This window comes from Pectinophora gossypiella, chromosome 6, assembly GCF_024362695.1.
Source record: "Pectinophora gossypiella chromosome 6, ilPecGoss1.1, whole genome shotgun sequence".
Taxonomy (NCBI): Eukaryota; Metazoa; Arthropoda; class Insecta; order Lepidoptera; family Gelechiidae; genus Pectinophora; species Pectinophora gossypiella.
In genome coordinates, this window is record NC_065409.1 from 5042162 (window position 1) to 5056428 (window position 14267).

Here is a 14267-nt window from a genome sequence, read left to right on the forward strand (position 1 = left end):
AAACCTAAGCCCCCACCCTCGGAGTAGACTCCTACTCCGAACCCCAAACGAATTAACTCAAAAGTCCGCATAAACTTTTGAGTTGTGAAGCGGCTTCCTGACACGAAGCGAAAATAGGCAGATACACTTTGTTCATTGAATACTCCAATATAATAACACTCGCGAATGTCTTCCGACTAACTTAATGCGATCATTAACCACAAAACACCACTTCGTATTAATTATTTAGATTATTCAATGAAGAAAGCAACTGTCCCGTTCCCGCCTCCCGCCAAAAAGCCAGATTACCATTGTTACCATACTATACCAACACACCATATTTTAAAGATAGCAGCCAACAAATCCAACATGTCTGAACCGAAGTATGGTGCAATCACCAGACGGTTCAAATCAGTAACTAATTGTCAAAATCTGCTCTATGATAATTTGTATAAAAAATAGGGTGTACGGCCAAATTTTTACTTAACAGTAAAATTTATATGATTAAGTCTTCCAGTGTATCTAAAATATAATCGCTATTTTTATGCCATTATAGCGTAATATCTTTGTGGGTGCTTCTTTAATAGCTAAAATATCACGTTGAATGCCACTGTGCACGGCTTTTTCCCTGCAGTTGGAAAACATCCAACACAAAATGGATGAAAACATTGATAACAATGTTGCTGTTTTAGCAATGTTGGATAACCAATGTAAGTAAACAAAGTTTTAAAATGAAAATGTAATCTTTTATAAAGTGATTTTTATATTACATATTAGATGGTACTTGAATTTATTATTACTTTATGCATCGCATCGTAGTATTACGGTCAAAAAGTTTATGTGGTAAGTATATAGATATTTAAATGAATTGCCATATTCTAATAATTATTTATTTTGTTACATATGGGGCAAGTGCACCTGCACCACATAAATCCGCCATGAATATGATGGAATATAGTTTACAAAGTCATACACAAACAATAAATATTCCAGAAACTGATAGTACTGAAAACAATAAACAAAGTATGTAAAATGAGTTATCTACTTACATTTTTTATTTTAAATGTCTAACTGACTTATTTAAATATAAATGTATTTTAGATATAATTTGGACTAAGAATGCAACATTAATGCTTTTAAGTTTTTATGAAACTAAAATGCACATGTTAGATAATCCGAAGAAAAAATCGAAGTTATGGGCATCGATAGCTGAGGAATTGAAAGCTTTAAATATTGAGGTATGTTGTATATTTAATACTTTTAGTGTCATACAAATGCAAAGTAATAATATTATTGTTTAATCAATAGGTCACGCCAGATCAAGTCAGATGGAAAATCAACGCATTAACAAAAAAGTATAAAGATTGTGTAGACAATGGTCAAGGATCTTCATCATTTAAATACTATAATGAAATGCACCATATACTTGGTCGATATAGTGATGACACTGGCACTTACAGATTAGCATCAGGTGTCATGCAAAATTGTGATAACAGGACTAAGAAATCTTTGAACAAAACTCCTTTTCGGAAGTTAAGAGCGGAAAGAAGAGCAAAAATAGAATTAGACAAACAATGGATAGAATACCTAAAGAGACAAGATGAACAGAAACAAATAAGAGATGAAAGGTATGAGAGAAGCTTACGTGTTAAAGAAGAGGAATTACAGCTGAGAAAAAAAGAATTAGAATTGAAACAAACTTTGGCTCTGAAGAAACTACAATTAAAAGAAAGAAAACAAGAAGAGCTGCTTAAAATTGAAAGAGAGAAATGTTCTTTATTAAGAAAATTACTCGCTGATCAATAGCAGTATCTAGAACCAGAAAGAAAAGCTAATTTATACATAACAATAAAATCATAATTTACCTGACATACACAAGGACGAGATACTAATGTTATCAAATTAACAGTCAAAGAGTTAATAGTATAAATACTGCCTTACTAACATGTTGTTTTTATTCAGGGTCATCACCACTATTGACAAGATCATTTTCATTAACACAATAATTATGCAAAATGCACGATGCTACCACAGTATCTGTTATAAATGCTATGTTCCTATAAACTGTGAAAAACTTGATACGTTTAAATCTCACTTTTAAGGAATTAAATGTCTTGTCACTAATCTTACGTGCAGATAAGTGCAAAGAATTAAATTGTCTCTGCTGTGGCGACAGTCGCTTGTTTTCCCGAAATGGTGGAAGAAGCCATGGTAATGAAGGATATCCCGAGTGTCCCACAAGAAATGTACTGTGAGGAAATAAAGTTGTGGAATCTTGTAATGCTGTGGTAAACAACGGCGATTTCTTTAGCACACGAGTACAATTAGTAGAACCTGGTTCTCCACAGTATATGTTTGTAAATCTCATATTCGCATCCACAGTTGCTTGTAAGATGATTGAAAAATATCCTTTATTATTACAGTATTCTCTTGCATTTTTCGGTTTTTCAATTTTTATATGTGTGCAGTCAATGACCCCAAGCATATTAGATATTCCTGTCTTATTTTGAAATGAATCACATATTGATCTCACCTCATTCAAATTTTGAGGCCATTTGACGACATCGTCTAATTTTGTTAATATCCAGGCAACAACTCGGCGGATCACACGAAATGTAGAGGATATGGAAATATCAAATCTTGTTGCTATTGGAGTCAGCGGCTCAGTGGTAGCTAGGAATGACAAGAAAATATAAAAACATAGTTTAGGTTCTAAAGGCTTTACACCAAACTTGTGAGATGCTATGAATCCTGACTTTTCTAATTGATCTGAAACAGAATATTTATTTTTAATAGATATATTTTTCATATCAAATATAAATGTGATGTATTATAAAAACTGACTAACTTATAAGTTGATTGGCTGTCTTTCGTGAGAGTCCTAAGCGATTTTTAAATTCAGCATTTGACCAAGAATCTACAATATGTAAATAATCATCCACTCGTTTTCTTCTTAATCTAATAAGATATTGCATTAGTGGAAAAAACAGTCTATCATTGTCTTCATCTTCTTCTAAACTATCTTCTGAAGATTCAACTTTTTGTTTACACACATCACTCCAGTTACTTTCATCGCTTTCTTCACTACTGCTTTTTTTTGTTTCCGCTAACAAAAGAATGAGCTTGTGATCAACCATTATACAAATTTAAAGTTCACAAGTTATTAAACTATTTTGCTAACTTTTTCTTTTACAGATGATTTTTTCATAGTTCACGAAACTGAGAATTGGGCAAAATAAACAAACTAAACAAAATAATAGGTTATGCTGCCTTCTTTGTCATATTTTGTCCGACTTGACATGACGGTGGCGCTTGCGTATTTGCCACAGATATTAGTCAATGGTTCAACGTTGAACCAATGTAAATTGAGCATAGACTAGGAAAGCATAGGTAACTGCCACAAAAAAGAGCATCGAAACTGACAGTATAGTATTCATTAAATAAATGTTGACAAATACCTACATGCTTGTTTTGTTTTTAAGTTGATTGGATAACCTAGTAGATAATAAAATTATTTTTAAGAGTAAAAATAACTGAAAACAGTGAAAATGGATATTGACGCTGATGTAAACAACGTGGCTTATGTTGAAATAATAGATGATTGTGAGTAATGTAATGTGATGAAATAAATGTTTTATTAATTATGATTCTTAAATACATTAATAATTTTATAGCTCAAGCTAACAACACAGAATCCACTACTAAAGATCTGTCTGAGCATGAGGAATCCCTAAATCAGGAAGCAAAAGCTATAACAAGTGAAGGAAATGAAAAACAATGTGAGTTTGTAGTTGTTTATTGGAATAAACATTTTAATAAATTAGCTGGATCATACACCTACATACAATACCAACTTTAAATTTTAGGTGCCGTTTGGACAACAGATGATACTGAAATTCTTTTAAAAACATACGAATCTAAACTTGAAATGTTAGAAACGCCAAAAAAGAAAACAAGGATTTGGATTGCAATATCGGAAACCTTAAAACAGCATAACATCGAGGTAACTATGTTACTGCACATTCAGTTGTAAAATTACTATTGTCGTTAACGTTAATATACCTAGTACCTACCTACTACTCGTACTACCTACTCGTACTTATTTTATACCTAGTAAACTAAGTATAGAATAAATGCATTTTTCAGGTTACTCCAGATCAAGTTAGATGGAAAATTAATGCTCTTGCTAAAAAATATAAGCAATGTGTTGAAAGTGGCGAACATGAAAAATTCAGATACTATAAAGAAATGGATAATATTTACTTACAGTACAATGTTGAATGTACTGATTACTCACTACTCAATGCAGAAAAAACTGATAAAAGACAGGCTCGTAAAAGACAATTAGCTGAAACTGCAAATGCAACTCCGTCTACTAAATCTGCTACAGAGAGCAAGGCAATGATTGAGTTGAGAAAAGTTAGATTAGCCAATAGAATAGAAGCTGATAGATCTCAAAGTAAAATAAGTCTAGAAAAACAATGGCTGGACTATTTAAAACGACAAGAAGAACATAAACGATGGCGAGATGAAATTTTCGAAAGAAATTTAAAGTTAAAAGAAGAGGAACTCGAATTAAGAAAGAAGGAATTAGCAATGAAAGAAACGTTAGAGTTACAGAAACTGGATTTAAAAGAACGTGATCAAGACGAAATGTTACAAATTGAAAGACAAAAGTGTGAACTTTTGAAAAGAATATTTTCGCATCAGAATCAGAATTATGATTGCTAATTAGGTAGGTCATGATATCTTTAGCGAACACCGATGGCAAGTGAATATCTATTATTTAATATTATTTAGAAAACGCATTTTATTATATATTATGGTTTTTATAATAAAACAGTCGCAACCCACAAGAAAATATTTGTTTTATTGAAACCACAATAACCCATTTACCTCAGTTCAAGTTAGACGTATTTGGTTGGTCAGACGGTTGATTTGAACGTCGTGCAGTCGTGCGTAGGTCTGTATTCGGCTTTATATGAAAAAAAAAAAAAAACTGTTTATGGTACAGCAGCAGTTGTGCCAACATAAAAATCCCGCCGCAACGCAAAATTCCGTAAAATTCACACGTAGTTTTATGAATATATCTTGAAAAATTCGTGATGACCGATCTAATATATAAAAGATATGAGAAGTCACTTGGTCTCCTCACAACAAAGTTTGTGTCACTATTGCAGAAAGCGAAGGACGGAGTGTTGGATTTGAAAATTGTGAGTATACGCCGCCATCGATCTGTCATAATGCATTTAGGCACGAAAAATAAATATTTTGAATGAAACATTATGTTTTCAGGCAACGAATTTACTAGCTGTACGACAAAAAAGGCGAATTTATGATATCACTAATGTATTGGAAGGTATTGGTTTGATAGAGAAAAGGAGCAAGAACAGTATACAATGGAAGTAAGTATAGCTTTTTGTCGTTTTCCTTGGTATGTCATAGGATTATTATTATTGTACAGTTGTGTTGCGTGCTGGTGTTTGTTTTCTGACCATGGTATTATTTTTTCTATACAATTTGGTTCCTGTTAAATGGAACTTTGAAACTTACATTCAGCAATTGTTGCAGAGGCGCAGGTCCTGATGGCAATGCTTCCAGTATTGGTGAACGAGTTACATCACTAAGAAGGCAAATTGGCCGATTGGAAGAATATGAAAGACAACTTGATAAGTATGCATCAAATAACATGTTTATAAAAAGCAATGATCATGGTGACCCAACGCTATAACATGTTACAGAGCGATACCCAATTTTTTTAAAGTACTTATGGGCAGTAAAATTCTCTATACTAAATGACGCCACTGCTATGACCTTACTATCAGTTGACTTGATTTACTGATATGTGTTTGTGGTAGTAATGACCATTAAACTCTCATGTGCCGAGATTCCAGATGCAATATCAGGTGTGGGTGTATATACCATACATACACATCTGCATACCCCTTTGGGCAAACAAGCATACTGATTTTGATTTTTCTTTTTCAACAAGATCTGTGTTTAGCATATTTTAATGATGTGAATTGTGTTTTATGTCTCTGCATTTGAAACATTATTAAGCTCAAGTCAAACCCAATTCAAAATCAAAGTGTCTCTTCTTTATTTCAGACAAATGCACTGGATCCAGCAGAGCATAAAGAATGTATTGGACGATGCTGACAATGAGGCACTCATTTATGTCACAGAGCAAGATATCAAGGATTGTTTTGAAGAAAATCAAGTTCTAGTTTGTGAGACTCCACTCGGCGCTACATTGGGAGTTGGCAAGAAAACTAAGTGTAAGGTAAATATTGCAAAATTTTGTCACATCTTCACGTGAGCTTACATAAGTGCCTTTTGAGAAATCACATTCCAATGTGATTTTCTTTAACAAAATATTTGTTTCTTCAATGAGTGTTCTCAATTTTTACCTGGATTAAAACTAGTGTGTCTATGGTGAAGTTTTGTTTAAAGAGGTTTTCATTAAAAGGTGATGTTATATAAGAATAGGTAGCTTAGTTTTGGTGTATAACAGGACCAGGAGGAAGTGTTGTTACAACCTGACAAAAGAGGAGCCCATCTTTGATTGTACATTCTGTAAAATGTAATGAAAAATGACAGTAAGGAAGAGACATGTCATTCTAATCATGTTGCATTTTAAATGATCTAGGGGGGTGTCTGGACTCAAAAATGTTGTTGTGTTCTAAATTAAAATCTAAAAATGTTATATTTTCAGGATGATTTCTTTCTTCATTTGAAGTCTTCTGACCCAATTGGAGTAATACTCTTATGTGATAAAGAGAAAGACAGAGTAAGTTTTATATATAAATAACAAAAATATAAAATTATATTTCTGATTGCATACTCTTAATAATGTACTTTTAATTACAGCAATTAGATGAAGAAAATATGGATGAAGTACAGAGTAATACAGAGATTGGTGAAGAAACCCCAATGCATACTGACGGTCAGTAGAGTTGATATCTATTAAATTCATAAGAATATGTAATCATTCTTTATGTATATAGAGATTCTAAATCAATGCAATCAAAAGATACAGCCATTTTTGTCTCATATTCATACAATTTTATGCCCCATAGACTTACAATCATGAAATTTGGCAAAGAAATGTAAATTTGTATTCCATAACATATATCTTTGCATTTAAAAACTTTTTTACAGTTGGTAAACTAATCGAGACCTATGACGATATATTGTGAGAGTAGTTATTCAATTGCAAACTTAAAAACTCCTTTAGATTATCTTTGGTTATTTACAGCAGTTACACACAGCTCGATGCGCGAGGTGGACTTGCCCTTGACCTGCTTTTTTATTTAAAGTTAGTCACCTAATTATGTTTATTTCTACAGATTATCTTCTAAGGCTGAGCCCTCCAGTCACGAGACAAGATTTCGCCTTCTCCTTGCGAGGGTCAGAAGGTTTATGCGACCTATTTGATATTCCTTGTTGAGTGAACTTTATACCTTTGTAAGTTTGATAGATTTTCTATACATTTTGTGATCAATCCTGTTGAATTTTATGTACATAAATCATGTTAACAATCAATCAAAGTTATACTAGATAGTAAGTACGCATAAGACGAGAAATGAAATAAAATAAATTTTGCTTATAAAATTCAAGTATATTTTTTATTTCTTAGCTTTCTTAGGTTTTGGGTTTACAACAAATCTGTCGAGAACTCCGAAGGACTGTTTCGTTGCGTTTTGTTTCTCTGGTAGGTCCAGTAACTTCTTCGCCTCAATTTGTTGGTCGACGAATTCCTTTAAAATATAACATTTAGCAAAATTAGCAAAATCATTCGAAGTTTTATGAATGTAAAGTGTAATCATTATTACCATCACCTCTCGTGTGGGTTGTTTGATCATCCATGGTGTCAGGGTTATTGTTACTAATAGCCGCGTCCTGACACGGTTCATGTACACATACACAAGTGACATGAGATATAGAAACACATATGTTGCATACATACATACACACACGCACACATACATGTTGTTACATATGTTGCAGGTGTCTGTGTGTGTGTAAGTTAATAGCTGGGATCGACATCTTAACGTGCCCTCCGAAGCACAGATCATCTTACTTTCGGATAATCGGGTGATCAGCTTGCAACATCCAAACCAAACTAGGGATCACAAAGTGATTTTTATGATACGAGTATGTCCCCACTGGGAAACGAACCCAAGACCTACATACACTCCACGAGAGACCGACACTCTACCACTAGACCACGTAGATTTTCTTGTGGTATGTTCCCTCGGGGATTCGAACCCGCGTTATCCGGATCGTGAGCCCACCGACAACCACTGGACAATGGAGTCATCAAGGGCCTACGTTGTAGTCAATATCAATTAAAATTACCTTTCTAGCCTTTTCCTTAATAATTTTCTTTCGCGCGATATTAGTCTTGCCTTTGTGTTTATTTCTTGGAGTAAAGTTCACCTTTTTAGGTTTTAGATACTGTAAAAGAAGAGTTATTTATTAGTATATATTAGTTCAATTGTAAAAAACGGGTATACATGGCTGTAACCAATCCAATTTTGTAATAAATTTCCTTACCAAGAGTTTCTTCTTTGCCTCCATTTGTTCCTTCATAGTGGGCACATCCACTTCAGTAACTTCGAACGGATTGAGAGTAATAAGCTCAGCAGGTATTTTCTCGAGAAGTGATTTGACTTCAGCTTCACGTCTCTGTGTCTTGGTCTGGAATGGATTGCTCTCGAGGGCATCGAAGTTAGGCTCTCCGCTGCCTGTGGACAGATTATTTAATGATATAGCCTTCCACGTATAGAATTCCTCTCCCCCGATACCGACCCCGCCGGCGTGGTCGACGATTTCCCTCAATCAGCGCTTATCCCTATCAAACCACTAGGGGCGATTAATTCTTTCAAATACTTTTCCTCTCAAACGACGCCCTGAGCAGAGGTTCGCGCCGAGGCCTGTTGTTTTAAACGTTGTACCGGGTGAGAGCCTTTAGCGCTCCCCATTTGTTCGGCCAAGTAGTTAATGCCATCTGCGGCAAATCTACAATAAGTTACGTCAAAAAAAAAGAATTCCTCTCCCTGCACCAATTCATAACTGGCGCTGACCTCACCGCCTCTGAGTCTTACTTTAGTCTTCAATGACTGTAACCCGTTGAGGAGTAAGGGGGACAGCAGGCGGACTGTGTCTCGTTCGCACTGAAGTGTTAGGCGAGGCGACACACGGTAATAATGAGGTTTACGTATGGAAAGTCCGGGGTATGCTCTGGGCCTAACAAGTGAGGATGTAGTCCCACAGCTGTCGCAGCCAGGTTGCCTAGAACATTGCTAGAAGTCTTTCAAAGAAATATGAATTACTGTGAGGTGGATTACCAACATCATCAACCACAGGGTTACTATTGGTTGTTACTACTTTGGCGGCTGCCAAAGGCCCCTGACGTGGCTCATGTAACGACTTCTAACTTACATTAGTAAGTAGTAACCGGGACCAACGGCTTAACGTGCCTTCCGATCATCTTTCTTTCGGACAATCAGGTGATCAGCCTGTAATGTGTCTGTGTTACTAGTTGTCACAGTTATTAGGGAATTCCGCACTGTAAATTGTTTCCCTTTATCGTAACAAGGTCTGCCTCGATCCCGACGATTGAATAGACGCCTTCCAGAATAAGGCACACGACAAGGATGAGTAGAAGTTTAGAAAGAGAAGATGACCTTCGCCTAGCAGTGGGACATAAGATAAATTCAACAAAAAAAGATTGCGATCAATGTACCTGGAACAATTATGCTGGTGAATCCACTGGTAGTACCAACTCCTAAGACATCCTCGTAGGGGCAGAACTTGAAATTGTTTATAGTTTTCGCCATCCTGTGCCTTAGGTACGGTCTCTCTGTAGTCTGCGTGCAGCAATTGCTGATATAGCAAAAAAAAAAACAATTATACACGAGTTGCACATATGTGGAAGTTACAGGTAATGAAACTGATATTGGCACCAAAATTTTTTAAACTTGTACTATTAAAATATTGCAGAAGGTTGGTAAAAGCAACACAATATAGCATCAGGCCTGTATCCTCGAAGGGGTAGGCAGAGGTGGATAGTATACACCCACTTCTCGCCAGCTATGTTCTTCCATCGTGTGGGTTGTGAGGTGAATTACCAACCCCATCAACCATGGTGTCAGGGTTATTTTTGAGCCACCAAAGGCCCCTGACATGGCTCATGTAACAACTACTTACTGACATCAGTAAATGGTAACCAGGACTAACCTAAGTACGGATCATCTTACTTTTTGGACAATCAGGTGATCAGCCTGTAATGTCCTAACCAAACTAGGGATCACAAAGTGATTTTTGTGATATGTCCCCACCGGGATTCGAACCCGGTACCTCCAGATCGTGAGCTATGGTCGTTGCCAGCTATGTTTAAGATCCATGTAATAGGGGACGAGCATATTGCTATTGCATGGCGTATATACAGTAAACACTATCCAATTTTTTATTTGCAAAAGTTCCAATGCATTTAAAAGAGTGTGAGGACTGATAAACATGAGGTCGTGTACGGTCACGAGCATTAATATGTATACACTTTGGTACCATGTCACATTAACTTTTTTGACAAATTGAACTGTAAGTCTCACTAAATGTCAAATTATGTTAGTGCGACAGAGTTCTAAAGTGGGTACATCATATTGCTCATGACTCATGACTTTACTAGGTTCAACATAAATTATGAAGTTCTGATTACTAAATAACGACAGATCTATAACTAACGAAAAACTCTCTTTTTCCTATTAAATTATTTATGAATATTAATTAAGCGGTATATAAAGCGAAAGTTGATGGTAGGGCTGGCAGAGGAAGACCGAGGACTTACGATGACCAAATTGGAGATGTCCTTAGAAAAGGTTCAATACGATCTACTCTGAACCGGCGTGCGTGTATGAAGCGATTGATGAATGTGTAGGAAGCTAGAGAAGTGTGTCAGGATCGAAGCAAATGGAATTCTATAGTCTCTGCTTACCCCGGTGGGAAATAGGCGTGAGTTTATGTATGTATGTAATTAAGAAAAACATAATAATAAGTCCGACATTTTATCACGTTTTCTATGATGTCACAGTGTGCTTTTTCATACAAAATCAATAGTAACTTTGTGTTTTAGCGTTTAGTAAAAAATAACTGATTTGACTGGTTGGAAAGTAGCCTATTAAACTTACTTATAAATTTCCACTACTTCGCCTAAGCCGACAGCCAACATGTCTTTCTGTGAAAACTCCAAGTCTTCTGGAGCACTCCTGAGCTTGTAATGTTGAAGGGGACCATCCAGATTCCTGATGTCCCATATCTTCAAGCTGCGATCAACTCCAGAGGTCGCCATGTACCTAGGAATTAAACAAAATATGTTGTAAAATGTGCATATTTTTTGCTTAAAACTTTATACACAAATGTGAACCGTTAATTCCAAATGCCTAACTGGGATCTTATGAGTTTCTCTGTCCAGCTTTCGACCAATTTGAAAGTTAGAGGAATAGCTTGTGCACTTTAGTAAGTGATAATTTGTAAAAATAATACTTACATGCCCCTATTGTCAACAGCAACAGCTGTTAATGGTGTTTTATGGCACAAAATTTTCGCGAGAGGGTCTTTCACCGTTGGTGACCATAATGAGACCACACCTTTAGAGTTTCCTAAACAAACAGTGCCATTGTAAGGGTTTTGCGTCATCACCGACGTTCTTCCCAGTTTATTGTTGTAATGTCCCACTATTTCACCAACAGAAATATCCAGCCATGACATAAAACCATATTCATTCTGCAAAAGAATATATCATTTATTTTATGTATGTGCTTATGGGTGACAGAGCACCGGAAGACAATATAGCATCTTGTTTTTTTGAAAATATCCAGATATTCCAGATAAAAGATATTTCATCAACTTACATAAGTTGTAACTGGATATTTGTAAAAAGACAAAACATATTTTTTGCATTAATATATTGACCCTCGGAAATTTGAATCTACTTTTTATGTTATATTGTTAATCTATTCAAAATGCAAAGCTTATATTAATTGCTAGTGTTTTAGGGCAGATATGCAGATTTGTAACAGTTCTAAATAATAAGTTTAATTGCAAAATAATTACTTACAACACCAGCTAGGAGGAAATGGTACGGCAAAAATTCCATTCTCAATATTTTGTCCATGCGTTTGACACAGTGCAGTTCTGTTCCAGTGTTGTCGTAAATATATAACCACTCCTTCTGAGCCACGGCAATCATTGTTTCTACATGTAGCCAGCTGGACATAATGTATGTAAATGTTAATTTTACCATAGAGAAAATCAGATACCATTACATATTTTTCTTTTTTAATGTTTATTTATACTTAGATTGAGTGAGGAGCTCGGTGGCTTAGCGGTTAACGCGCTCGGTCTCGCGCGCGGCCGGTCATAGGATGGGTGACCACAAAAAAAAAGTTTTCATCTCGAGCTGCTCCGTGCTTCGGAAGGCACGTTAAGCCGTTGATCCCGGCTGCGTTAGCAGTCGTTAATAACCATCAATCTGCACTGGGCCCGCGTGGTGGTTTAAGGCCCGATCTCCCTATCCATCCATAGGGAAGGCCCGTGCCCCAGCAGTGGGGACGTTAATGGGCTGATGATGATGATACTTAGATTGATGTTTTCGCACTACTCCGATTCAAGTCCTTGAAATGACTCTTATAATAGTAGAACTACTTGTATGGTAAGTTAGATACTACAACCAATATCTCAAAAGTAATTTTCGATCCATCATTCTCTCTAGCATTTAGTTCGGATAAGAATAGGATGATGCGAAAACCCGCTTAGACAAGCAAAATATACAGTGTAGGTAAAAAAAAAAACGAATGGTTGATCTCTTACCTAACATCATGAATCGATTCCATTACATTGATTTCACAATGCAACTTTTTTGTTACCCAGTCAAATGCCGCTAAATGTCCTTTTTTACCTCCCAGCAGCAAATGTCTACCGTTGCGCGAGTACTTTGCTCTGTACGGTCCAAAATCCAAGTTCAATTCAAATATCTTTGTAGCAGCAGCAATATCCACATTTTCTGCTATAACTTTCTGTGATATTGCAGTTGTTCTTTCATCTTCACCTACTTCTAGAAAACTAATAAAATAATTGGATATTAATATTTATAATTGTTAATTTATTCAGTAAAGAAAGTTTTGTATTTCTGGTACTGTTGTGTACATTATTTATTAAATTTATTTCTTAAAGATCAATAACAGAGTTAACAACAAGTCTCTTTCTGTAAACAACTTAATACACTTAGTAAACAGTAATTGTTAGGTGACAACATCATGCAATGTACAGCAAAGTTAGGTTAAATCTAGAAAAGCAAATAACATAAAAATGTAACAATGAGAAATAAAAAAATTACATGCAACCTCTTCTAATCAACCTTGGTTGCTGTTTTCAGAGTTCTACTAAGTTCTACTAAGTCACTATGATCATTTTTGACAGAGAATTCAAGTGGAGCAACTAATATTAATTTAATTGTATCCATAAAAAGTCAATCTAGTGTCCATCATAAAATACGTCATACAATTACACACCCATGGTCTTCGGTCAACAATATTTCAGCTCTAGCAGCCTCTTCTTGGGCATATTTTAATTTACGCTCTTTCTTCTTCAATTTCACCGCATATAATGGATGCCTCACCCCCTTCCCTTCCAGTCCTTCACCGCGCGCGTGTTGCTCTAATTTCTTTGGGTCTAATGGAGCTTTACCCGGGTACTTCTGTTTTCCTTTCCCATTTCTTTTTATGGAAGCCGATTTATTGTTTCCTTTCTGAAATCGATTTGAGATCCCTTTTCAATTAAACATATACTTACATACACAGCATACACATAACAAATAGGTAGGTACATATTATCCTTACTTTGAATTTCTGTGCTTTCAACATTCGTGGCGTAACTTTAATATTAAATACTTCCACATCCTGGCTGTTCTTTCCGATTTTCTGTGTGTTATTACTTCCTTCGGTATCGAAATACCGTTTCTGTAATAAAGAAATAACACGAAAATAGTTAACACTGTACCGCAATAAAAACATGTTACTTCTTAGGATCTTGTAACATGAAATTATTAAAGTATCAATATGTATATATAATGTATATGTTACCTTTTTATCTACTTTCATATTTATAACAAATTCAACTGTATCTTGTAATTATTTCTTAATTTAAAAGAAATATAACCTCACTTCACCACCATAACATGTGTGATTGACATTGACATTTGGCTGGAAATTCGGATACACACAAAT

General features: G+C 35.4%; 5 protein-coding genes across 7 annotated transcripts in view; 3 read left to right on the forward strand and 2 right to left on the reverse strand.

The window, feature by feature from the left end:
- Positions 1 to 413: 413 nt before the first annotated feature.
- On the forward strand, positions 414 to 1923 carry LOC126367489 (uncharacterized). The gene is made up of 4 exons (XM_050011024.1): positions 414 to 687; positions 881 to 1002; positions 1081 to 1217; positions 1288 to 1923. Exons 1-4 carry the CDS (start codon positions 584 to 586, stop codon positions 1783 to 1785), a joined length of 861 nt encoding a protein of 286 aa, XP_049866981.1. The 5' UTR covers positions 414 to 583; the 3' UTR covers positions 1786 to 1923.
- On the reverse strand, positions 1730 to 3285 carry LOC126367485 (uncharacterized). Of its 2 annotated transcripts, XM_050011014.1 has the most exons (3): positions 3161 to 3285; positions 2828 to 3085; positions 1730 to 2748 (listed from the first exon to the last, which is right to left on the reverse strand). In XM_050011014.1, exons 2-3 carry the CDS (start codon positions 2952 to 2954, stop codon positions 1934 to 1936), a joined length of 942 nt encoding a protein of 313 aa, XP_049866971.1. In that variant the 5' UTR covers positions 2955 to 3085; positions 3161 to 3285; the 3' UTR covers positions 1730 to 1933. The 2 variants fall into 2 exon arrangements, with proteins under 2 accessions (XP_049866971.1, XP_049866970.1); XM_050011013.1 differs by having other exon boundaries at positions 2828 to 3271.
- A 27-nt stretch (positions 3286 to 3312) lies between these two features.
- Positions 3313 to 14267, forward strand: part of LOC126367488 (uncharacterized) — a 476961-nt gene continuing 466006 nt past the window's right edge. Inside the window, exons 1-4 of one of the 2 annotated variants that reach the window (XM_050011023.1) lie at positions 3313 to 3582; positions 3654 to 3758; positions 3846 to 3982; positions 4126 to 4758. In XM_050011023.1, coding sequence (XP_049866980.1) covers positions 3528 to 3582; positions 3654 to 3758; positions 3846 to 3982; positions 4126 to 4710 — 882 coding nt within the window. In that variant the 5' untranslated portion in view covers positions 3313 to 3527 and the 3' untranslated portion in view covers positions 4711 to 4758. Of the gene's footprint in view, positions 3583 to 3653; positions 3759 to 3845; positions 3983 to 4125; positions 4828 to 14267 lie in introns of those variants that run through there. The other variant, XM_050011022.1, reaches the window with a different exon arrangement.
- On the forward strand, positions 5000 to 7598 carry LOC126367501 (transcription factor E2F5-like). Its single transcript, XM_050011044.1, has 7 exons — positions 5000 to 5192; positions 5275 to 5384; positions 5551 to 5652; positions 6088 to 6262; positions 6695 to 6769; positions 6850 to 6925; positions 7329 to 7598. The coding sequence occupies exons 1-7, from the start codon at positions 5085 to 5087 to the stop codon at positions 7427 to 7429; spliced, it is 747 nt and encodes a 248-aa protein (XP_049867001.1). The 5' UTR covers positions 5000 to 5084; the 3' UTR covers positions 7430 to 7598.
- LOC126367473 (WD repeat-containing protein 46) lies at positions 7592 to 14242 on the reverse strand. Its single transcript, XM_050010997.1, has 11 exons — positions 14124 to 14242; positions 13881 to 14000; positions 13554 to 13789; positions 12853 to 13104; positions 12101 to 12251; positions 11531 to 11766; positions 11172 to 11336; positions 9731 to 9870; positions 8539 to 8729; positions 8341 to 8439; positions 7592 to 7739 (listed from the first exon to the last, which is right to left on the reverse strand). Exons 1-11 carry the CDS (start codon positions 14139 to 14141, stop codon positions 7608 to 7610), a joined length of 1740 nt encoding a protein of 579 aa, XP_049866954.1. The 5' UTR covers positions 14142 to 14242; the 3' UTR covers positions 7592 to 7607.

Excerpts from the sequence above, each read along its gene's own strand:
- LOC126367473 (XM_050010997.1), bottom strand. Across the intron at positions 12,252-12,852 it reads GAATCGATTCATGATGTTAG|CTGGCTACATGTAGAAACAA; the intron begins GTAAGAGATCAA and ends CATTATGTCCAG. Across the intron at positions 8,440-8,538 it reads AGGCAAAGAAGAAACTCTTG|TATCTAAAACCTAAAAAGGT; the intron begins GTAAGGAAATTT and ends CTTCTTTTACAG.
- LOC126367489 (XM_050011024.1), top strand. The coding sequence starts at position 584 with ATGCCACTGTGCACGGCTTTTTCCCTGCAGTTGGAAAACATCCAACAC. Across the intron at positions 688-880 it reads TTAGCAATGTTGGATAACCA|ATATGGGGCAAGTGCACCTG; the intron begins ATGTAAGTAAAC and ends TTATTTTGTTAC. Across the intron at positions 1,003-1,080 it reads TACTGAAAACAATAAACAAA|ATATAATTTGGACTAAGAAT; the intron begins GTATGTAAAATG and ends AATGTATTTTAG.
- LOC126367501 (XM_050011044.1), top strand. The coding sequence starts at position 5,085 with ATGACCGATCTAATATATAAAAGATATGAGAAGTCACTTGGTCTCCTC. Across the intron at positions 5,193-5,274 it reads GAGTGTTGGATTTGAAAATT|GCAACGAATTTACTAGCTGT; the intron begins GTGAGTATACGC and ends TTATGTTTTCAG. Across the intron at positions 5,653-6,087 it reads TATGAAAGACAACTTGATAA|ACAAATGCACTGGATCCAGC; the intron begins GTATGCATCAAA and ends TCTTTATTTCAG.
- LOC126367485 (XM_050011013.1), bottom strand. The coding sequence starts at position 3,116 with ATGGTTGATCACAAGCTCATTCTTTTGTTAGCGGAAACAAAAAAAAGC. Across the intron at positions 2,749-2,827 it reads GACAGCCAATCAACTTATAA|ATCAATTAGAAAAGTCAGGA; the intron begins GTTAGTCAGTTT and ends ATTCTGTTTCAG.